General features: G+C 38.6%; 3 protein-coding genes across 4 annotated transcripts; 2 read left to right on the top strand and 1 right to left on the bottom strand.

Moving 5' to 3' along the window:
- Nucleotides 1-198: 198 nt before the first annotated feature.
- elapor2b (endosome-lysosome associated apoptosis and autophagy regulator family member 2b) lies at nt 199-8,132 on the bottom strand. Its single transcript, XM_033990277.2, has 22 exons — nt 7,876-8,132; nt 6,123-6,243; nt 5,859-6,048; nt 5,597-5,744; nt 5,258-5,347; nt 5,005-5,110; nt 4,778-4,927; nt 4,599-4,687; nt 4,335-4,515; nt 4,125-4,253; nt 3,565-3,655; nt 3,367-3,469; nt 3,148-3,285; nt 2,777-3,049; nt 2,530-2,703; nt 1,855-2,044; nt 1,679-1,775; nt 1,498-1,599; nt 1,237-1,363; nt 985-1,163; nt 665-827; nt 199-593 (listed from the first exon to the last, which is right to left on the bottom strand). The coding sequence occupies exons 1-22, from the start codon at nt 7,969-7,971 to the stop codon at nt 522-524; spliced, it is 3,009 nt and encodes a 1,002-aa protein (XP_033846168.1). The 5' UTR covers nt 7,972-8,132; the 3' UTR covers nt 199-521.
- klhl42 (kelch-like family, member 42) lies at nt 8,097-11,121 on the top strand. The gene is made up of 3 exons (XM_033990320.2): nt 8,097-9,558; nt 9,627-9,820; nt 9,934-11,121. Exons 1-3 carry the CDS (start codon nt 8,801-8,803, stop codon nt 10,380-10,382), a joined length of 1,401 nt encoding a protein of 466 aa, XP_033846211.1. The 5' UTR covers nt 8,097-8,800; the 3' UTR covers nt 10,383-11,121.
- A 1,228-nt stretch (nt 11,122-12,349) lies between these two features.
- On the top strand, nt 12,350-23,974 carry nrip2 (nuclear receptor interacting protein 2). Of its 2 annotated transcripts, none has more exons than XM_033990392.2 (7): nt 12,350-12,580; nt 12,686-12,863; nt 17,999-18,295; nt 20,095-20,177; nt 20,348-20,454; nt 20,578-20,630; nt 21,469-23,974. In XM_033990392.2, exons 2-7 carry the CDS (start codon nt 12,708-12,710, stop codon nt 21,583-21,585), a joined length of 813 nt encoding a protein of 270 aa, XP_033846283.1. In that variant the 5' UTR covers nt 12,350-12,580; nt 12,686-12,707; the 3' UTR covers nt 21,586-23,974. The 2 variants fall into 2 exon arrangements, with proteins under 2 accessions (XP_033846283.1, XP_055087830.1); XM_055231855.1 differs by having other exon boundaries at nt 12,396-12,580; nt 12,661-12,863.
- Nucleotides 23,975-24,639: the final 665 nt, after the last annotated feature.

Below are 24,639 nucleotides of genomic sequence, written 5' to 3'. Positions count from 1 at the left end.
CATATTGTTGGTACCCATACTGTTCTTTAAAAGGAACAGTGTTACGGTGTCCTTTTGTTAATGGATCTGCAGGCTGTACCAATGATATGCTATTACTGTCCTATGGTCTATGGTTATAACGTCGAAGAACACACTTCACAATTAGCAATTCTGACCTAACATTAACTATTCAAATAAATGATCAGTTGGAGAGGGCCTGAAATGCCAAAGTAGTTTATTTTATTAAAGACTATTTATTTGAACATTGATATAAATACAAGACTCCAAACAAAACATATCACATAAGATACAAAATGTACAAAAATGAGAAAAGCATGTCCTTTCAGTGCTGTCCAACAGCATCCATGGCATCACCCCAGGAACAAATCCTGGTTAAAGATAAAAAGTGACTGCTGTAAGTTTCTTTGCCTCCAGTAAGAGTCCAGTCCAATGTGGGGTCTCTGTACTCTCCAGACAGGAGGATGTGAAAAGGGCCGCTCAGTAGCTGGTTCTCATGATTTCTCTCTCATCTTCATTCATGTTCATCCAAGCACCCATTGGTCCGACTGAGAGGAATTCAACTGTACAGACTCACTGCTCTCCCCATCCATTTGCTAAAATGTAAGACTGTGAAAGATCAGAATTGACACATTGATGCAAAATGTCTACAGAACAAAAAGCACACCTTGTTGGCAATAGATCTGAGTTTTCCTAGCAGCGTTGGCTTTTTGGCATAGACAACATCATCATCTTGTTCTTCCCCTTCATCCAGTGCACAGCTGTCTGCAGCAGGGAGCTCACACTCCTTATTTGCAGACATCACTAAACGAGAGTACTTGTATTCGAGTCTACAAAACCATAAAAAAACACACATTGACCATGACATTAAACACAATGTGCTGTACAGTAGACAATGATTATTATACACCATTTTTGTCCTGACTGTGGTCTATGTCTTAAAAAAGCAAACTGGTGCCACTGACTAACTGACTGCCACTGACTAACCTCTTGTTTTTCTTCCAGAAATAGCACGTAAGAGAGATGAGCAACACAGCTACGAAAGCTCCTCCTCCAACCCCAACCTTGAGCCACAGTGCTATGGCCTCACAGTGGGCGGAGCCTCTTGGGGGCAGTGACACACCTTTGGTGCACACCTTTGGCTCGTTCCACATGTAGATGATTTCCTGAAACCACAAATACAGTATTTCCATATTATGTGTTGGTGGGATATTCCCCTGACTATAGGGGCCACTGTACCTGGATGCCACCTTTGCATACACCCTCGATGTGGTGGTAGTCATCCTCAGTGCAGCGGGGACATGCTCCAGTGCTTTCCCACAGGAAATGAAAAGTGCATCCATCACAAGTGCCTGCTGGACAAGAGCTGGACAAACAATAAGGTTTTCCAAGTCAACAGCAAGTCTATGATGATGAATTAAACAGAACATTATTGATGTTGTTGATTACATCCCTGGTATTTATCTGACAAAAGAGATGTAAAAACATATTATTGTTCACCTGGGTACACTGAGCTCGCCACGTTCTGACATATCTGGGTTACAGCGAACAGTAATGACTGAACTGCGACCCTTTTCACATGAAGCTGTTGGTTGGTTTGATCTGTGGGGTGTATAAAGAGTATATAAGCAAAACAAAAACAACTATCAACTATATCCAAAACCAATATAGTGAAATGTACCTGTAGTAAAAATTTATATCGGGTATATCCCTTGTATTTTCCGGAAATAAATCAGGTTTTGCATTTACTCCATCAAAGACTGTATCAACTGTCACTCCTGAAACAATAAAAATGAAGAATGTAAATATATTTATTTACACATATCCATGAACAAATTGACCGATTGTTAATTATACCAAGAAAAGTCTCTGCGAGGCTGATGGATTGAGAGGAAATGGCCTGTCTAAAGCCCCGCCCGTCAGCTGGGATGATGGTTGATTGACAGATGAAACTATCCACTGAGCTGATGAACTGAGTGGAGTCACTCTGGCTGTCTTTGTTTGACACATCTGTGACATTATCTGTGCATTCTGCCGCTCTTCTGCCCTGCAATACAGATATGGAAGAGCACACAAAGGATTAGTGCGTAGTTACAAGATTTAAAGGTCCCGTTAATGTGCAGACCTAAGTATTTATTTAATTTTATGTATTGATTTAAAAGTGCACTCTGTAACCTTTCTGGAGGAGAGCCTGCTGCCTGCTTATCTCCATGAAGATAATGTTGCTTTACCTGGAGTGTTCCACAGTATGGCCTTAAATGTATCTATGCCCATAAAGACAAGCAGGTGACACCACCAGAATTACAGGTCAGCTCTGTGGAAAGATGACCTGGCTTGCAGCAAGAATGTTTTTCAAATACTACAGCATCAAACACACCTGCAATTGAATAAACGCAAGGCAAACTGTGGACTATTCCAGGCAAAGCAATATCATCTCCATAGGGGCAAGCAGGTAGTAGACCCTCCACCAGAACAGTTACATAGTGAACCTTTAACTCTAAAGTAACACTGTATACTAGTAATGCCATATACCTCGTTGCCACAGAGGCTGATGTTAAATAGGTGGAGGTACTTGGTGCCTTTAGATGTGAAGCTTGGACCGATGGTCAGAGAAGCCACATTGCTCATAGCACTGAAGTCAAAGATCAAGGTGCGGTTATGCTCTGTGTGGGTGAATGAACAGTTGCTAAAGCAACGAGAATGTTCCTAAAAATCAAAATTAAATTAGATAAAGAAAAAATTACAACATATTAGTGCATTTGCACTATTACCAGATTACCTTATTGCTCATACTTCCAGGGCCACAAGCAACGCAGGTGTCCTGGCCATAGGTGTGACGGCCTGCTAAATAAGTGTTGGGTGGACACTCCAGACATCGGTTTGTGTCTCTGTCAATGTAATACCCAGCAGGACAGGGCACACAGGAAGACCCAGCCTGAAGTGAGTTATGGGGAATTAGGGCACAGGCTCGACATGCCGATGCTACTCCATCCAGGACATTGGTTACACTGATGGAGTAAAGCTTCACCATATCACCCACATAGAGACGCATCTGCACAGAAGTAATACAGTTACTCAGTGTAAGGTGTATTCATCACAACTTAGCAGCAACTAGATTAAATAAAACAAAAGAGGCTTTTCAATACACACATCTTGAGCGTGGTTGGTCCTCTGAAACGCCCAGGTGTATGTGACTGAAGCATTCTTGGTCATGACATGTGAATAGGTCTGCCTCACTTTACTGCCCTCCCAGGACTCAACCACTGTGGTGCTTTTGCGGTTAACATCCTACAGCAGAATTAAGCTTGCGATGTTACTTATAAAAAATATACTACAAGGAATACAAAGTGTAAATCAAGGGGAGCACACCATCATGAAGTAAAGTTCACAGTCAGCCGTGCAAAGGGTTTCAAACTCAAAGGTTATCCGACCAAATTCGCCTCCAGTCATCCCTGAAAGCGATGCTGGGACCCTGTAAAAACAATATTTGAATAATGTGATGACCAAGCAAATGTTTTAGTAATCTTAATTCTTAGGTTATACTAAACAACAAGTAGAGGAACTTACTTAAAACCGGGCACATGCAAACTGAGTATTAGATAGTCATTATCAGAACTTCCTGCTCCGCTGCGAATGTGGTCTCCTGCTACTTCCCATCCTAAAATAAGCCAGGAGAACAGCTTGATCAGTAAATGAAACTAATTGAACAAAATTATATTCCTGTTGTTTAATCCAAGGCATAATGAATGTTTTTATTTACATTTACACAACAAAAATAAAAAAGCATTTGATGAAAGTAGTCCAGATTCAAATTATTATTGATTTAGTTGTTTTTCCCTTTATGATTCAATTTTCACTTTTACCTGAGAGAAATTAAGCAATGGTAAAAAAAGGGACAAATGTCCTAGAGATTCTCAACCTTAGATGCTGGCCATGATAGGGCCCGAGCACTTTCTTGAGTGCTGCACAAGTAATTGAATATAATACATTTAATATGTGAATAAGCCCCAAGGTCGAAGTGATTACGATACTCTGATCTAACTGATGTACAGGTTCAAGTAATTGTAACTATAGCAGTTATTCTTTTTATGTAGTATTTGAATTTTCATAGCACATATGACACTCACCGTTCATGTCATCACAATTAGAGTTCCCTACATTGAAGCAGGACGTCTTCATGTTGGGTGGCAGCACATTCCACCATTTATACTCATAGCCCAGGACTGGCTCTGTACCTGCAGGGCACTTTTTGCAAACTATCACAGACAAATGTTGTAACAAACATGAGACATTAAAGTGAGATTATTTTTGTGTTAGAAGAAAAGAAAGCAGTTCACCATAAGTGCCATCAGACTGTGAACCCGGTGGGCAGGGCAGACAGGTAGAGTCGTTGCTATTGTAGTAGCCGGGGTTGCATGGAGGACAGGGCTCACGTTGTCCAGTGGTTGGCAGTTTTACTGCCCCAGTGATGTTCTCAATACAAATTTTTGGCTCCAACCAGCGATATACCACTTGTGTCTGTAACATGAACCATAAAAAAGTTATATATTGTTATGCATACTTACTTACTGTATAGGAATTTCAACAGGTGTGTTACTTACCTTTCCTTCACTGTCACATGCTGTATGGATCTGAAAGAAGTCCTTCTCTGAACATGGTGGCCTCACTCTACATTTTGCCCATCCTTCATCTACAGGCACAAAAATAGACAGGCCTAAATAAATTAGTAATTAATTCATCATAAAATAACTGATAGCTGATACAGTTTATGAGTACATACGTGAGTAATAATTTTCAGGGCAGGGGGTACAGGAGGAAGATCCTTTCATGGAGTAGGTGTTACTGGGACAGGGCTGACAGGTTGAGGAGCCCGGAGCTTCATTGAACCATCCAGGGCGACATGGGAAACACTCAGATGTGTAAGCCACTCCTGAAATTATATACAAAGGCAATCAAGATGGCGACGTAACTTAAAGCTGTAAAGCTTTAAGTTAACCCCAATCTTACCTTCTATTTGGATGTTTTTAAGCAAAACAGGTTTTACTTTTTTTCCTCCGACTAGTATCCCAGTTGTTCTCCAGTAAAGGATGTTTGTACCCGTCTTCAAATTCACCTGAAATTACAACAGAACTAATATGAAATGTATGCTATTGTGGAGCTTATCATCAGTCTGGCATGGGCCAGGTTACTTTTTTTCTAGCTATTATATTGGCATACCGACCCACACATAACAATGTCAACATGTACACTGTGTACTCACTGTGTGTGTGCCCCATTCTCCATTGCTTGTGACTTTAATCCACTTCTGGTCATCGTTCTGAGCCATTTCCTGACATTGCTCATTTTGCACCTAGATACAAAAACACAGCATAGCTTAACATTTTTACATTTGGTCAAATAACAATAGTTGAATAATAAATGAAAATGGTGAATAAAATACCATGTTACACACTGTTAAAAGAAAATAAAAAATAAATAAATAAATAAATAAATAAATAAATATATATATATATATATATATATATATATATATATATATATATATATATATATATATATATATATATATATATATATATATATATATAGTAAAACTTACATAAAACTCAAAGAATATGTTGTTGTCTGGGTACTGGTATGTGAATGAAACAGAGCCTTGTTTTTCTAAGTGGACAGCGTAAACCAGAGACACTGTACACTCATCTCTATTGGACTCCAGATACACCCCTTGTGGCGTCCACGATGAGCTGCATAAAAAAACAGCAGAAACACATATTCATATAGTTTTCATGTAATATGATTTACCTGCTACAGAGTAAAACACAATATTATTGCTTTCAGTGCGCTGTTGTAATTGTCACCTGTTACAGGTTTGAATGTCCTCTCCAGAGGGACTTGTATCTAGGAAGCTGGCCATGCTGGTGAAGCCTGCAGGAATGGCATCCCACTGGTCAAACCGAAGTCCGCTGCCGAGTGAGTATGAGCCAGCAGCACATGGTGTGCACTGCTGTGTGGACATCTCCAGATACATGCCAGCTGGGCATGAGAACGCTATGGCAACAGGAAATCAATGAGCTATGCACATTAACAATAATGAACCCAAACATTCATAGTAAAAGACTAACAGCAGTCAGTTCCCCTGTTGGGAGGTGGTAAGAATGAGCAGGACCCTGGTCTGAGGGGGATGGCCACTCTCCATCGTGAACCGGTGCTGTCACACTCTGTGTACTGGTAGACGTAGTCTGCCTGCACACATGCCAATAAAACATCAATAAACGATTAGGGTGCACATGATGGTTTTGCGTTTACAAATATACTATAGAACTATAGAAACAGCTGAAGACCGTTCTGAACACATATGATGTGGCCAGCAGCCATATAAAAACAAATACAGGTTGCACAAAAAAAAAATTATGTATTTGCAGTGAACACACATGATTGGTGACCCTGAATGCCAAGTCAACGACTGCTAATGGCCCATTAGTGCAGTAGAGCACCAGAGCCACTGTTACTTTACAAAGACCCTATTACCATTGTGTCATTTCACCTGCATTTGCATTCTAACAGCATAGACATTTCCAAAAGAATACAAAGCTGATCATAATCGAATTTAGATAACATAAGAAAACTATTTATTTGCCCCATTGCAGGAGAATTGATGTTAATACAGCACAGTACAGCAGCAAAATATTAGACTACAATTTACAAAATCAAAGCTACTTAATTTGTTCTTGTGTTCTGTGTCCTTCCTGAGTCACTTAGGCAGTACAAGCAGTACAGGGCCACAGCAGATCAGATAAATAGTAATGCCCCCCAATTAAATGAAACACAGCTAAATTGTCCTGTGATTTGTTACAAGAAAGACCTTTAGTCATAAGTGGTCACATATGTACTGTAGATAAGCACGTCCTCTATGTGGCTAATTAACGAGCCCAGCAACAAACATTGCTATTCATGTGTCCCTCTCTCCTCCATGAAAACACAGGCCATGATCTAGCGTTTAAACAGCCTCATTTGTGTAACCACCGTCACCTGCCTGTGTGTTTGGTAAGACATGGGCAATAGTCTAGGGCCGGTTACTGCGTTGACAGCGGGGAAAAGGTGATACTGATAAAAAAGACACAGGCTAATCCTCTGTGCTAGTCTCCCCAGTGACATGCTCCGGTTGTCATGGAGACTGATGAGCAGAAAGAGAGGGTCTGAGGTGGGCTCACCGCAGGAGTCAGCAGAGGTTATGGGCTAAAAGACATTTCACACAGACCTAGTGGGAAGACAAAATTCAGACGTGTGAGACATCACAAACAGTGTGGTCTTTGCTTTAGTCCAAAGCCTGAATAAATCTAGGTTGTAGGCCTAAATGACACACGAGGAGGTCTCTTCAACAAATAGGCATAGACCTACCTATTCTGTATGATTACAACTGAATACATATTACTTATGGGATATGTCAATAGAATGGCTACTGAGATATCCCATAAGTCTCTATGTTCATTATTAATTTTTAGTCATAGGCTATTATTGTTATTGAGATGTGGCTCTAAATGGCAGCCTAGTCCCAAGAGAAGTAGGCTGTAAAAAATAACTAATAGTCATCAACAGCCATCTTTATTGTACCGATCAGCACAATAAAGAGACGATCTACTTAAGCTTAGACGACGGTTGAGCAAGTAAAAGATGGAGCCCAGCGTAGCAATAGCCTAAACTCACCATCAGTCGCACTTCAATAGGCTATAAATGAACAGAGCAACTAATTAGTCAACATTGTTGTGAGTATGCAAACTGGTTTATTTTAGCGACCTTGTCTTTTTTATAGCTTCAGGCTATGCAAAATTAATTTGATGGCGATGAAGCTGATGGTAAACAGCAGAGCGCGCTCACCTCTCCACAAGCCCGCAGGTCCCTGAGCGCGGACGCTACAACATGAGCGCTGATGTAGAGAAGAAAACAGGAGGACCAGGTGGCCCTCGCCTGCATCTTCACCACGGATTACAAAAAGCCAAATGTCCGTTCACTGGAGCTGAAAGCATCAACTGGACCTAGTGGAAAGTGCTGATTTAAAAACACTGTCATGATACGTCGGCCTGCACTCTCTCTAATAGATCCATGCTCTCCACCCACAGCGCGTCAAGTCATATGTAAAGCGCTTCCGGTCCTGATGACATTGAAAAAAGGATAGTCTAAAAACGTTTGTCATTTGCAATTGAATTGTACATCGTGCAATAGGCATAGAGTTTTTTAGTCTATGCATATGCAAGTAAAATCATTGATCGATTTGCAATGTATAGATAATTCGCAAGGCCGAATTTTATCACATTAGATAGCAAATAATTTAGCTCTTTCTATATTCTACCCATGGAAAAATCTCAACGTACGTCTAGAGACCAACACTTCCACTCCATTGTCAGTAGGGGGCGACCTCATTGCAGTTATGCAAAAACTGCAACGAAATTCAAACACGGAAATTACGTCATAAGCGAAATCCAAAAGTTGTGAGCAGTACGAGATCGCGAAGGATTACAAATGCTGTGGCAATAAAATGACTAGTTTTATACTTAACGTTACTTATCTGTACATAGAGCAGCATGTTTTAAAGGGGGCAATGTGGAAGTATGATTCGTGTTTGCCATTTAATAGGCTGCCCGTAGTGTCTGCTGCTGGGTAGCTTTAGCTTCTTCATTCAAGCAAAGTTTCCATTACCATTTATAGAGTGGTTGTAAACATCAATGGGAAAGTGTAAACGGTGAGTCTTTTCTACGCTGGCACAGAGCATAAAATCTTCACTAAATTAGCCAGTTAGATCAACATGACATCGGACCAGAGAGTGGCCATTGTTATGGAAGACAAAATCTACGAAGTCAACAAGAAACAACTAATTGAAAAGAGCGATTATTTCAGAGCTTTGTACAGCTCCGGTATGAGAGAGTCCAAGGAGAACTCTGTGCAGTTGCATGGGCTGAGTGTCGGTGGTCTGGAGATGGTGATGGAGTTTATAAACACGTCCAAAGTGCAGGTTGTCAATGAGACTCTGGAAGACTTGATTGAGACGGCCACGTTTCTGCAGGTTATCCCGATCCTGAAACAACTAGCATCTGAGCTCCGGCAGGAGAACTGTGTAAAGGTGTACAGTCTCTCAGAGGTGTACGGGGCTCATGACTTACGCATTGCGTGCCTCAAGTACATGGCCTGCTATTATCACCCCATGCTCAGGCGATCAGAGTTTAGCTGTCTGCCCGTGGCTGTCAGAGAGCAGGTCAAGGAGATGCGCATGAAAGGCACAGCCGCTTTGGTGGTCATTGGATACTTCACCTGTCTGTCTATAGAAGTGCCCATTCAGGAGGAGCCCTGGTCTATGCTGAGGTATGAAGAGGTGGAGCAAAAATGGAAACCATTGGGGAACAACCTGCCGCCAGATATGATCAATGTCCACGGTTATGGCTGTGCAGTCCTGAACAACTACCTGTTCATTGGAGGGGGCTACAGGAGCCAAGAGATCTCTGCAGTGCATTGCTACAATCCCTTTAGGAATGAGTGGAACCAGGTTGCTCCACTAAATCAAAAGAGGTAAAAGTAACATTGCGTTTCTCCCATGGGGTGTTGTTTATAATGATTATTTTCTCTTCTTTCTTTAGGTCAAATTTCAAGCTTTTAGCAGTTCAAGGAAAACTCTATGCTGTTGGTGGTCAGTGTCTGAGCACAGTAGAGTGTTACAGCCCTGAGCAGGACTGGTGGACATTTGTATGTTCAATGCCTAACGCTCTGGCTGAGTTTTCTGCCTGTGAATGCCAGGGCATGATTTACGTTATGGGTGGATATACCTCAAAAGGTAAGTGGAAATGTTTTTTCATGTTACTGTACTGTTAACTTCAACAGGCAGTGTCCAATATGCACTCTAGTCACTCCACTAAAGGGATGTTTTTTGTCTTTTATTTACGATAGATAGAAACACAAATGTCTTGCGGTACTGCCCCAGCTCTGACACTTGGACAGTGTTTCGTTCTTGTTCTGCACATATTCGTAAGCAACAGATGCTATCAGTGGAGGACACCATTTACCTGGTGGGGGGTTACACTCATGAGATGGTGCCAAGGCGGAGGCGGCTCAGTGAGAATGAGGATGTGCTGACTGTGCAGTCCTACAATGTCACCACAGGAGAATGGCTACAGCTCAAGGAGAACACATCCAAATCTGGTCTGAACCTGTCATGCACACTACATAATGACGGCATCTACATCATAAGTCGTGACGCCAGCTTGCCCACAACTTTAGAGTACCGCGTCTTTCTAAAGTACAATATCTTCTCTGATGCCTGGGAGGCTTTCAGAAAGTTTCCTGCTTTAGGACAGAACATGTTGCTCTGCTCTCTCTACCTCCCCAATGAATTATGATTTTCAGCTAAGATTCAGTCTATGCAACTTTTTCTGTTATTTGCTAAGTATAAAAATGTTGAACACAAAGATATCCTATCCTGGCTCTTCAAATCCTCTATCTTCTTCTCTGCGTATTGTGCTTAATTACAAGTAGCACATTAAGCGAACAGCCTAATTAACTACATATATCTGCACCTGTATGGGCCACGGTTTTCCTGATGTTTACACTATATTAAGTTTTTCTTTAATGTAAACTTTAAAGTTTAAATTAATTCCAAGTAAATTGTGTGTTACATGAACATGTATTTATTAGATAAATATAAATGGCTTTGCAATGCCTAATTATGAATAAAACATAGAATTTTAACATCCTGAAAATAATCCAGAGGGAAACTGGTACAATTTTTTCACCTTTCTCTGAGCAGCACTTTAATGCATATGTGCCTTTTTACTTTTTCACTTAACTAAAATGCATGCATTTCAACTAAAAAGACTTGAGATGTCATATGTATTCCTTGGTTATTTAAGGGAGTGTGCAAGAAGTATTGAATACTATACATTTAAACTTTTTTTGTTTGTTTGTTTGTTTACTTTTTAATTTGTTTTATTTTAAACACCTTTTCCTTTTCACTTTAACTGCCTTTATATTTTGCAAAAGATGGTAAAGATTGTATTGTACTTGGTGACTTGTTGTCATAATGGGCTATGGATACCATTTTCAGCTTTTCTTGCAAATAAAGATGCTATTTTTAAATGGAGAATTTCTTAAATGTATTTTATCTGTTCATAACTTTAAAGAATTATCCATATTTGTGTTGATGTTAGTATAAAAACATAACTTTATTACTACTGCTAATAAAATTTACTAAATAAACTTAAATTTATTTACCGTTGAAAACTCAATATTAACATTCGGATATACTGATATGTTTTTTCATGGCCAATTATTTATTTATATATTTTTTCTATGAGGCCTATATGTAGGACCGATTTTCCCTTCACCAAACTGTACTATATAAAAGACTGTGAATACTATGCAATGCTCTATATAAGAAAAATATAATAAGCAATAGGTCTATCTGATGATAAACAATACATTCATACATTAATATAGGTCTATCTCAATTTTTAATTCAGCTAATATTGATTTATTCATTTTATAATTATTTTTTATTTACATCAATTATTTTTATTTATTTGTATTCCTTTTTTTTCTGCAGGAAATCAGACTAATTATTTTACTTTTAATAAATAAATAAATAGTAGTGGACAGCAGAGGGCAGCACACTTCTCTAAATGTTGGGAGTTTTCATGTGGCGTGATTTCACCTTCACAATGAGTCTTTATAAAACGTCTTTAAATAATCCAGATGTATATCCTTTCTTGTGGTGTTACATACAGCGCAATATAGTTATAATTAAAGACACTGATGACAGAAAAGACAGTGGTGCAGGTGCTATAGGCTACATTCTCACACTTAAATATCGTAAATGTGTTATAGCAAAGGTCATACGCAGTGCTCCACCAGTATTTATGGTTTCTGTATTTGTGTCGTGGTAGATGAGCTGTCAGGAGCAGCTTCTTTAATTTGTAACCGGGAATGAAGAAATCAATTCTGCCCATCAATAGTCCAGATCAATCCAAGAGTGCGAGGGTCAGATCACAGTGTTTTTGTGTCACATATCCCCAGTGATGCTGTTAAGTACATCTCTGCTCCAAGAACTAAGAAGAAAAGTGTTATGAGATTAGGGAATAAGGCATAGAAATTGAATGAGGCTATTTACTGCACTATAGGCAATAATATGAGCTCAATGCATTTTTTTTTTATTCTTAGCATATGCATGTTAGGTGTACAATGGATTGGATGTATCACACCTGTTATGCTTCTTAAGCTGTGTCAACATAATTTATGACAAATTTTGCACTGTACATATTTTGGCATGTTAAAAGGAGGGCTTACAGTGTGTGTGCGTGAGAAAGATAGAGGGAGAGGGAGAGAGAGAAGGACAGACATCACTGCACCGAGGGGAGGAGAAACACGCTCCGGACGTACAGCAACCCCACAGCCTCACCAGCCACTGTCACAATACATTCTTGAGATTGTGTGGAAGATGCATGCCTTCATAAGAGGAACGACAGTAGAGGACAACAGCTCTCCAACCTCTTAAAGGACGTTTTTGCACAAAGGAAAAGCCTGCAGCTGTATACAAGAACAGGTAAAGCAAGGGATTTGTGTTAAGAGGATCTACCATCAGTGGTTAGTAGTACTTGACTTAACCTTCTGCCACTACTGAAGAGGTTGTATACTCTTTGCTTGGCAGTGGAAAACCTGCTGCTAAAATCATGAGTGAGGCAAAGAAAGGCGAGCTGGCCATTCGGGATAAAGCAATTCTGCACCAGCAAAGGAGACTCAAACAAGCCACCCAGTTCACACACAAGGATTCAGCTGACCTCCTGCCACTGGATGGACTCAAGCGACTGGGGACGTCCAAGGACTTGGTGAGTGTAAAAGACTGTTTACATGAGACTAAACTGTTTGCTGGATGTGAAATTATTGTGAGAGAAACAGGAATGTGCATTCATGAAAACAACAGAAATAGGCTTTGTGTGTTTAGCTTTTAAATGACAATTATTGAGCCAGAGGACAAATATACAGATTAATTCAGCCTATCTGATGTAATAAAATTTGTTGAGTAGCATATAATATTCAGAGGTCTGATGCAGTTGTATGCAGTCTCTTAAAGGCTCATAGAGTACACTGGGCACAACCCCTCACTCAAACAGACAGAAATGTCATCTCACATTCATACATTAGAGCTGGTGCTGTGGAGGAGGCGGCCTGAATGTAAAGTGGGACATCACATCCATTTCTGCCTTCTCTTAACCTGAAACTGTTGTGCATGAAGGTGGAACTCCCTGTGCTGATTTATGCCAGCCGTCCTTCTGACACACTTCTGTGCGGTCTAGCTGTCACAAGACATTAGGAATGGTGTGCTATTTTGCGACTACCCATTTAAAAGATAGATTTGCTTGGAAAAATGATGTATTCTCGATTGTTACATACATAATAAGTTAAACAACAATTAGACTGAAATAAATAATTTATCGAGATAGTAAATTCAACTTACCTCCTTTACTGTGCAGTTCATGCACCTGCCAGCTGTGCTCATTGCCTGCAGCATCTATCATCTTAATACAAATACTTTTTATACAATGATTAGATTGTAATTTTATTATATTAAAAAATGCAGAGTATTATATTATATTTTATGTTATTGAATTATTAGAGACAGTAAAGCTAAAAAAAAAAAAAAGAAAAGAAAATGCAACTGTCAACTACTCCTAAATTATGTGCCACTGCTGTGACATTCATATACAAATCAAACTTCTATGATTTAAGAGATTATGTTATTTGGCCACCAGTAAAGAGTGGCAGTGGAAAGATGACCAATAAGAGAATACAATACAGAGAATTCATAATTTTGCTTCCACAAAAACATATTTTTGCACCTAGTAATCAAAACACCTTTAAATGAATAAATGTAAAATGAAAGCCATACTGCAGGACATTGCAGCTAAAGTAATGGAGGCAAGAAAGTGTTTAACCCCCCACCAAAAAAGTTACATAGACTGAGACACATTTATTATATTATTACTTTCTTGAACTAAATTTAAGTGTTATAAAGCACATGCAATGGATGAATATGCAATTTTCTTCTATTAAATGAAGTTTAAAGAGTTTCAAATATGTTACAAAAACATTGCATACATAGAGTGTTATTGTTACATCTTTATACCACGCTGTAGTACCATGTCCAGACCAGCGTGTAATAGCAGCAGAGGTTGTTATGTAAGACCTAATTTGGTTTGCTGCACTTTAGCCTGAGGTCCTCTCTGGCTCAGCAGCAGAAACAGCACAGGCCTGATGTGTGAGGAGCAGTGAACATGAAAAGGGCACAATCCAGGATGCAATTCTGGAAGAGGGGGAGTTGTGCATCATGTAACACAAGTAAACTATTGTAATTCAGATGACATCACAGTATTCTGCGGGCGTAACAGAGATAGCAGAAAAAAAATCAAATCAAGGGCAGATCTTGGACTTCATACTGCAAACAATGTCTTTAACCTGTAAAAGCTATTTAGAAGAATAAAACTATGCTGAACTATGTACTTATACTCAAGGATGAGGGAGTTATACAAATATCAGTCCTAGGTCATCTATTGCAGTTGGGAAATGATTAAAAAAGGTACTTTAGAAAAATCTGATTAATGAAGAGCATATTACCATTATCCAATCAGCCAGAAGAATCTTGACTATCAGAACTCAGCCATTTAAAATGTACTTAAAAAGGCACTTTACAGCCACTCAGCATCATGCATCTCCTTTGTGCCTTCTGCCAAACTATCCAAGGAAATTGAAGTTCATATTGAAATGTGTTATTTGCTCAGGGATAAATTAGTTGTAGTTGGAGGTGCTTTGCTTGAATCCCCCTTGCTTCATGTCAACGGGGTGATGGGATGGGAGGCACCATGCTGCCTCAGCTGCTCCTGCCTCATTGTGGAGGAGTGCACAGGGCTAAAAATACCCCCTCAAACACAAATGACTAAACAAGCTGAACAACAGAGAGGAGCACACTGCACAGAGAGGTAGAGGTACACAGCTGTTGGAGTATTGGGGTCTCATTATGTGAAATAGCAAATATGAAAGATGTAGAATTGAGGAAATGACAAACTTGGGATGCTTTAGAGTAGGCTATCAATGTAACAGGAAGTCATGATGCTACAGAAAACGCCTACAACAATTAAAGACAGCATTAGATAGATGACACAACCAGTGAATGAGGGAGAAGCGTGTGGTACAGTCAGATAATCAGTCCACATGGTAATTAGCGGCTAATCTGGAGCACAGAGTGGAAATACAGGCCACAGGGATGCTAGGCAATGTATTTTCTGGCTATTCTGCCTTCCGTTATATGCAACATTTTGAGGACTTTTTCCATTCAAAAGATATACTTTGTTTTAAATTGTTAATCTCCATGGTTTGGTCCTAATTTTTAATGAAACCCGTGGATATGGGCTGGTTCAAACTGTTCGGTCTCAGGACACCTATGAAAATAAGGTGCCCTGTAAAATCAGTGTTGGAGAAGACAGTCAGCGACATTATGTGCGTGAAGAGCTGAACAAAAGCACTCAACAAATGGAAAAATAAAAAGCACTGTTTTTGAAATCAATGCCATTCATTCACTGTTCATGTGGTGGGTAATACTAAATCAATACACATCTTGCAACTAGAAACCTTTTCAAATAGATCAGTAAAACATCATAAATTCTTTCAAAATAACAAATGTGAAATCATATTTGTAAATGGTAAATGTAAGGGTTGGCCTATGTCACCTCACACAGAATATAGAAATACTGGTTTTACCTATAAATTATCTGGGCTGAATATCTTGTAAACATGCACTGGGGAAAAAAAAACAAAAAACTTACCGTCCGTTCTATTTACACCAGAGATCAATTTAAATCTTGTTATAATTTGTGTCCACGCGGTCATAAAAGCCATAACTATGACACATAACAAAATAAAAGACATTATACAATTTGATTATGGAGTGAAATAGACGCAACTATCACAAGACAAAACCAGATAAAGCTGAAATAGTTTATTACATAAAATTCTGTGCTGCAGGCAAATGAGCCTGTAATTAAAATCCATGACCTGAACAACAGCAATAAAAATCATCACAGTTTTAGGTGACAATTAGTCAAATTAAAGAGCGAGTAAAGGGTTGAATATCTAACTGAAGAGATTGTGTAAATCAATAATTGCGGTCACTGTAAACTTATAATGTTGTTGTGGAAAAATTACAGTTATAGTTGAAAAGTAATCCATTTGCGAAGCTTGGTGAGTTTTGAAATATAGGAAAAAAGGTTTATTGTTTGTTACAGCAGATACAGACAGGACAGGGCCCAGGCCTGCCCTGGCCACAGACTGGTAGCCTCCCGGCCTCTCCTCCAGTTCCCGTCTCACTCTAAGTCCAAAAGTCCAAGTCTGAACAACCCAACCCTGAGCATTTGAGGTCTGACTATTTTATACCAGAATGACAATGCTACATACAATTCAAAGCAGAGTGACTTTTGTTTCACACCCATGAGATAATAAAGCTAGCCAGGTATTACAACAACGAGTTTCCTGTGGGATGGAGACAGAGCCTTCACACATGTTAATGTCTAGTCTAAGTCTGACAGACTGATGTGATCTCACTCATGTGATCAAATGCATTTAAGGACACAACATGAATATACTTAAATTTCCATCACAACGTGAAGGTCAAGATAAGGAAAGAAAAATGACAGAAATTCACCAAGCACATTAATTAAATTCTGAATACAAATGTAACCACATACCATCAAGATTAATAAAACAAAATTACTGTCACCATTCAGACAAAATGCATTTACTGACTTCTATGGGTAATCTGCAATCCCAGTATAGTCACAGGTTTCCAACCCCAAGACATGCAGCTGACAACCATTCACATTCATTCACTCATGTGCTACTTATTAAGCAGTAGAAACACAATAAATCTAAGCAATTTGGTATTCTTTTAAAATGCTGAGATATAAATTGTGATATGAAGTGGTAACTTGTTCCTTATGAGTGTATATATATATATATATATATATATATATATATATATATATATATATATATATATATATATATATATATATATATATATATATATAAAATGCAAATGCAATTTTCTATGTCTACCCATTTTCTTGTCTAAAAACATGTGAGTGTGTGTAATTTTCATATTGAACATAGATAAAATGACACTGGATGAATACTCTAGGCCTAAAAGATAAAGGACCTGATTTTTATAAATCTTTCAGTGTGCATCTTTGAAGCCTGCTGGAAGAACACAATATTGAACTGTTCACTATTTCAAAATCATTTCTTTGGGGTTTTACTTTTTTGTCTTTTTAGGAGCATGATGCTGCTGCCTCTCCATCTGTTATGCCTATAATTGCTTTCTTTTTTATGATGATTTTATGCATCCTGAAGGATATGCTATGCTATAAACTGTTGGCAGTTTGTATTATTGTATTTGAGGCCCCATTGATCTGCAATGTGATACAGAGAAACAGGCTGCCCAATATAGCTACTAACCGCAGTCACTCATTGAATCAGTCTTTCATTCAATCAATCAGTCAAATGTTATTTGTATAGCGTTTTACAAGAGCAACAACTGAACCAAAGTGTACTGAAGGGACCACCAGAGGTTTGTGTGGAATATGTGGAAGCTATGATAAACAATTGGCCATAAATTATGCCAACCTACCTACTCTTCAATCCATGGACAAAATTATAGACAAGGAGTAAAGGAGCCCTAATGAAGATCAAATTGAAACAAATGCTGTGAGTCTGCTCATTTTTCCATATTATGTGGATATAGATATGCACCAAAAGTGTAAGATAACTCACTGTCTAGTTGTCTACTTTAACAACTTTGAAACTAACAAACTGTGAAGCCAAAAACCTCCCTCTGTGAGCCATAGGCCTTTCTTCCATTTTCACTTTCGCATTACATCTGACCATTCCAATCATAAATTTGTTCTGTTTTTAGCAACCTCATAGCATCGTCCAGCGGCGCTTACTGGAGGGGAACATCACAAAGCTCAAGGGAGAGGCTCGGGATGCAAACACCAGGGTCCGGTCCCCTCTAGCTGACACCAATGACAAACCCACCGCAGAAGCAGAGGAGCGTAGTGAGAGCACGGCAGACGACTCCACCGAAGAACGTGAGTCTCTGGAGGAGAGCGAGAGAAGTCTGCGCTCAGATGAAGAGGATGACTGCAGTGAAGCTGGGGCCAGACAAACAGTGGAGAAAAGTGAACTAACCAACCTACAGGTCCAATGTAAGGTATGGATTAAGGTGATTTTTCAACTAGGGCTTCTTCTGAGAGCTTACTCTTCACTATGATTGGCTGAATTTGCCTGCTACTCCCTCTGAGCGTAGTGAAGACTCACCAATAGGAGTAGTGGATGGTGTTAGGTATTAGCAGCCTAATGTGTACAGGGCATTTTTATTTGAGCTTTGAGCTGCATTAAACTAAAAAGTATTCATATACAATAAAATTATCATTCCAGAATTGAATTAGATAATTCAATTAGATATATCAAGATTTGTCATTTTGTTGAAAATACAGGCAATCCAAAATGCAGGATTGGATTGATAGTGCAGGATAAAACTAGATTGTTTGAACGTTCTGTTTTGAACATTCTGTACTGACCAGTTAGTATAAGGAAAAATCTAATAGAGATATTAGATTAATAGATTAATGCTGTAATGCTGTAGGACCTACAGCGTAGGTATATGGCATATAGTCCTTTAGAGGTGTATATAGAATGTATGGATTCAGCAGGTCTTCTGTTGCACAACAAAAGTGAATGTTCTCACAAATCCTTAACTAGAGCAGGTGAAAATGCTATTACACCTGCCAGAGATGAAGTTTTCATGGTGGGCCAGGTAATTTTTGGGCCCGTCACTGTCAACACTGTCAGCAACACCCATAGACTGTTTATATAAATACTTCTTTATACAGTCTATGGCAACACCACATGCAGTCCACGCATCCATGGCTATTATTCAGCTTTCACTGTATACGCTCTACCTCTGTGGCCCCATACACATGTGGTCCTGACCCAGTCCTGTCTCACTGGGGACGGCCCAAAGCCATCAGGGCAACACTGAAGCAGAAGCACTCAAAGCTGCAACTAGAAGGGAGTCTGTTCATTGAAAGCACGCTGAAATCAAGCCATTTTGTGAGCACTAGGAATATTTTCAATATATGTATGTATATTCATATTACACACAAATATTAAATGTGTAAGCTTAGCCTTGAACTGGCAAAAACATATTTTTTGCTGTATCAGTGTAAATCTGCGATTGTGCAGAGGGCCAGTCCAGACTAAAAAGTCTAGGGTCGATTTTTTCTCCCAGTCCAGCCCTGGCACCGGCTAATAGATTTACATAAAAGGGAAAAGAGAAGTTACATAACATGAAGGCTACAAAGAGATGAATCATAACAGAACTGTCCCCACAGACCTACTCTGTCTCCTGACACTCCCTATGCTCCCAGCCATATCTGTGTCTAAATCAAAATAATCCACAGACAAACAAGGAAGTGTGTGTGTGTGTGTGTGTGTGTATATATATATATATATATATATATATATATATATATATATATATATATATATATATATATATATATATATATGTAAATGAATTAAAAGTAACAGCTTTGCTTGCATTTTTTGACAAAACGTTAATGATCATTTGTGTTAAACCAACTGTGTCACTTTACCTATAAAAGTCAGCAAAATAAGTATGATCAGTATTACATTAATAATGATTAACTGTTAAATAAGTCATTAAATGAACAACTTGTGGACTAGTTTGGATAAAATGTTATTCAAAAATGGCCTTCTGAAAATTTGGTTTTCAGCCATCTTAGACTTTCTTTGTATTTCTTGGCAAGTTTAAGGTGTTTATTTAGAGAAAACCAAAAGCCAGTTTATCCCAGAGAGATCTACCCAATAAAGACCCCCTGGTGCTGTAGTAATGTGTGCTGGTGACTAATTGTTTCTTTGCCTGCCTCAGTGCCAGACTGACTATAAAAACATAGACTCCAAAATCCCCTTCTGCCTTCCCTACAGTGCTGTGAGGCTGACGTCAGGGTGTCCATCAACACTGGCAGCCAACACAACCACATCTCCAGCTCCTGCTGCCATCGGCTTGGGTAAGCTCAAGCTCATAGACCCTTCAGATAGTGTGCAAACAGACATACTGTCAGAATGCATTGACATTCACAAAGCTGTTTTTAAGCTTTTAACAAACTCCCTTACAAACTCCCTTCATCTTACTAAATACTCTCAAATAAATGTAAAACTTGTGATCACTGTTTCCCAGATTGGTGCCCACTAAAGATGGCTCCCCGTGTGGTGTGAGCAGTTCAGTCACAGGTCTGAGGCTACAGATGGGCTCCAAGATGCTCCAGTGTTCAGCCGATGTACAAGGTAAACTCCATGCCTTGTAAACAAGATAATATTTATATGTGGGAATTCATAATTCTTGTTTGTTAATAATGGCTGTTCTGAATTGCTCATACATGTAATGATCCATGTTCTTTCTGTTTCCAGACGATGAGACGTTTGAGCTGTGCCTTGGTCTTCAGACTCTTATGGAACTTAAAGTAGGTCTTCATTAAAATGCAAATACATATTAATCATAATCCTTTCAATTTTTCCATTCTTTCACAGTTAATGTAAATTTTAATAAGAGGCACATAATTTGAATGTGATTATTCTATTCAAGAGCTTTTCTGTATTGCATTTTGGTTGCAGCAAGCAGTCAAAATGAAAAATTTGAGCAAAAGCTATTTCAGTCCCATGAATATTATATTTGTCGATCAGGCGCAAGGGTGTGCTTTCTTATTTTAGGCTATCTCTTGCTGCACATGGTCGGTATCTTCCCAGAAATCTGTTCAGTCTGAATCATAAGTTTAAAATTTGTTGAGTGGCCCTCCAAATGCCTTACAAAAATAACCTTTCCACATGCACCAAACATAAACTGTATTGGGTCCAGCCAGTGACATCTATGAGTGCCTTTGGGGCTACATGAACTAGCAAAAAAAGATTTATCTAATTCCTTTTCTTTTTTTTTCATACTGAGCGATATTGATTTTTATGATTTGATTTCAGGAGTTCTTTTTAACAGCTAATGAAGATAACTTTAATTATAAGATTCATAAAGACAAAACACACCTTTTAAATAAACCCCAGCTTAAGCAACAAATTACCCACAATTATTTAACTACAATGTGCACTCTGCTCCAAGGCATATGTTTCTACTAAAAAAAAAACTTGTCCAGCCCTTCTTTACACTTTCTAGGAAGTCCTTTTTTCTTGCCAAATATGGGAACGTTCACAGATAACATGTATTAAGCTCAGTTCATTCACTTCATTTAAAAGGATTGTAAAAGTACATTGGATCACTGTTTAATTAACCTGTGTTGGCAATGTGTGTCCCAGTGCTGCTTGGACCTGAATAGTCGGGTGTTGAAGTTGGGGGGCTGCAGTGATGAGCTGCCCTTCCTAGACCCCTCGTGTGACGCTCAGTACCAACACGACTCCAATAAAAACCTGTGAGCCTCTCCGGACACTGCTGACCGCTGTCTCCTCACTGCTCAGTCATGTGGTACGATGGAGGACATCTTTTCGCCAAAATGTTGTGATAGCCTTTCTGTTGAGTTTACATCATTGTATTTGTACAACTCACTACAGTTTTTGCTCTAAAGAACAACAATAAATACAATAAACCTTAACAAAAGGCTATGGGCAATGCCTTTGAGTCTAAAACTGCTCTTTATTATTCGAATAATCTTCCTTACTGTAACCAATGAAAATAACTGTATCTGAGCAATTCATGATTTAAAGATGCACTATAACTTTTTGAGTGATGAGCCTGCCACCTGCTTGTCTCCGGATGTTATTGCTTTGCTTGTACTGTATATGTGTTACAACTCTTCATAAAGACAAGCAAATGGTGGAGCCTCCACTAGAAACGTTAAATAATGCACCTCTAAACAAACTTGTAATGAATTAACATAAAACTAATTGATTTGGAAACCGTCTTTTATTTATCAAGTTCTATTGTATGAGGAAAACCTTTTCCTAGATTAAAATGTTCCTGTTGGTCCTCAGGGTGCCGTTTACAGCGTTCCAATGAAGTCTTGTAAGTGCGTATAAGGCTACCTCGAGTAACAATTCAAATCGGATGATGCATTTGTTGCTTTATCAAGGCCTTTCTCTAGTCCTTAAAGATCCCAGTTCCTTGTGAGCACACTGGTACTTTGGACAATTGATTAGATTCATAGACTAAATGTGTTTTCTCCAAACCCTCTATTTTTTTAAGCAAATGCAATGTTCCACCTGCATGACTTTGTGGAGTTCTGCCATTGTACAGATCTGCATGTTTGTGTACCAGTGTGACTGTTAACAGAGACTGTAAGAAGTGCTTTGAAGTTTTCTTTCTGTAAGAGGACGTTGCTGACTTTAATTTGAAGGAGCTTTCCACGTACATTTGTTGAAACCCAAGACAACTGCAATACTACAATTGATACTTTGCAGTGACATCAGGCTAGGCGTGTTCTGCATTTATGTGTATGGCAGGATGTTTAGCAGTTACCATGGTGACGTAGTGCACACATTAGCAAACTATCTGAAAGTCTGAAAAATCAAGAAAAAATACAAAATGGATTTAAACAACACATTTCAGGAGCCTATGACAAATACAAGTGTTCATGGTTCAGTTTAGGTGTTTTAAATAAAAATGCGAATGAGAGAGACTAACTAAACAACTTTTGGTCTATGCTAGGTAACTTGTGACTGTAATGTTATTTGAGAGGGACTTCTTTAACAGTAAAATTCATCTCACCTCTGGCAATTTCTTCTAAGTCAGTTATTTGTGAGTAGGCCGTGTTAAAATAAAGCTCAGTCTAACAAAGCCTCAGACAGAGCACGCTTACAGGTAGTATCACACCAGCAGGGAATGTTGATGACATCAGCTGCAAAGTATCAATACAACATAATCTAATTTGAGTCATGTTCAGACATTTTTGAATTGTCCTTTTCAAATAATCTGTTTTGAAGAAATCCTAGAACACTTATTGATGCCTAAGTCTAAGTAAATTATTGTTCTAATAAATTCCATGTGTTATATAATAATGCAAATTCTCCATCAATCAAGAAGATTGTCTGTAAACTGCCCTGTGTCTGTAGAGAGAAAAAAATAACAACTTTTTATATTGCCTTATTATAATTTGTGTTCAACATTGGCAAACCAGCTGCCAAACACCAATCCACTGCCTTCTTTCACAGTTCTGACTCTCAACTGATCTGATCCATTTTGAACTTCTATTTTACGTTCTTTCCAACACAAGTAATTTATGAATAGTATATCTAAACAATAATTAAAGTTACAAGCAACACCACTAAGACTGACCTAAACATCTATTTTTGAAACATATGCACCATGCATGTGTTTCAAAAATGGTGTCACAATGTTAAAACTAGTATTGGGTTTCCACAATCATTGTATTTTTGGGTTTTAATGCAGTTGACCAGTTGAGAACTATATTTGTATTTGAACAAAGACTCCAACTCCTTTCTGTGCCAAATCTCTTATAGGCTATGACAGGGGTTTCTAATGGATAATATGCACCTTGTTTTTCATTATAATATGAATTTTATGACACTGTTCATTATGAGTGATACAAACACACTGCTTCAGTGCCACCTTTCCTGCCTCACTACTGAGGCTATCAAAAACAACACACTCTACATCTAAGTATGCTACAGAAATCATGTGATAATATTGCAAGGGCCATCCTTATAAATTTGCATATGTTTATTTGATTGTTAATGTAGTGATCTTATATGTGAGAGAGGAACCAGTCTATAACAGAAATTTATTTTTGGTGTTTCTGTTCCTCTAAACAGTATTTTCTTTGCCTATATTAAAAATGTATTCTGTCTAGCCCGTCTGTTTGTTATGCACTTATTTCAGTTGACTATTTACTTGGATCTGGCAAAACAAATATGCAAAACCTGCAGATATGACTTGTCAAATACAATCCAATACAACAGCAATCTGGATGTGGAAGGACTTGACAGCAAGTCAGGCAGAACAATAACAAAATCATGAAATTAGATCACCTTTGATGGCATATCAACCATAGAAGAAGCTTTATTGCCACGGTCCCTCGTAGAGTAAAGCATATTCTAACACCTGGCTGCTTCACACAGTAACTTTAGATTACTGGTTACAAAATAATTGAGGTATGCTAGCAGTTTTAAAACATGTTGCTATGAGACTAGAAAATACAAGGAGAAATATAATGCTGAAAAGGTGTTAGTATGCAAATTCAAATGCAGATTTTTGACACAACTGCATTTAATTGGCATTGCATTCTCGAAATGACAGGGCAGCTGGCACCTGGAAAAACAAACTGTATTTAGAGCTGTCAGGGAATAGCATTTGTGTGAGAAACCAGGTGAACTATTATTCTCAGGAAATCACAAAGTCACAACCAAGACAGTTAAGGTGCTTTCCATTGCTTGTTCGGAGGCTTTGCACACCACATCCTGTTATAGCTCACAACTTTAAGTAACATTTTCTTTTCACTTTCTGAAGGTGTAGTT

Source organism: Periophthalmus magnuspinnatus, chromosome 23 (assembly GCF_009829125.3).
Source record: "Periophthalmus magnuspinnatus isolate fPerMag1 chromosome 23, fPerMag1.2.pri, whole genome shotgun sequence".
NCBI lineage: Eukaryota > Metazoa > Chordata > Actinopteri > Gobiiformes > Gobiidae > Periophthalmus > Periophthalmus magnuspinnatus.
This window is presented reverse-complemented; position numbering and strand designations above follow the sequence as displayed.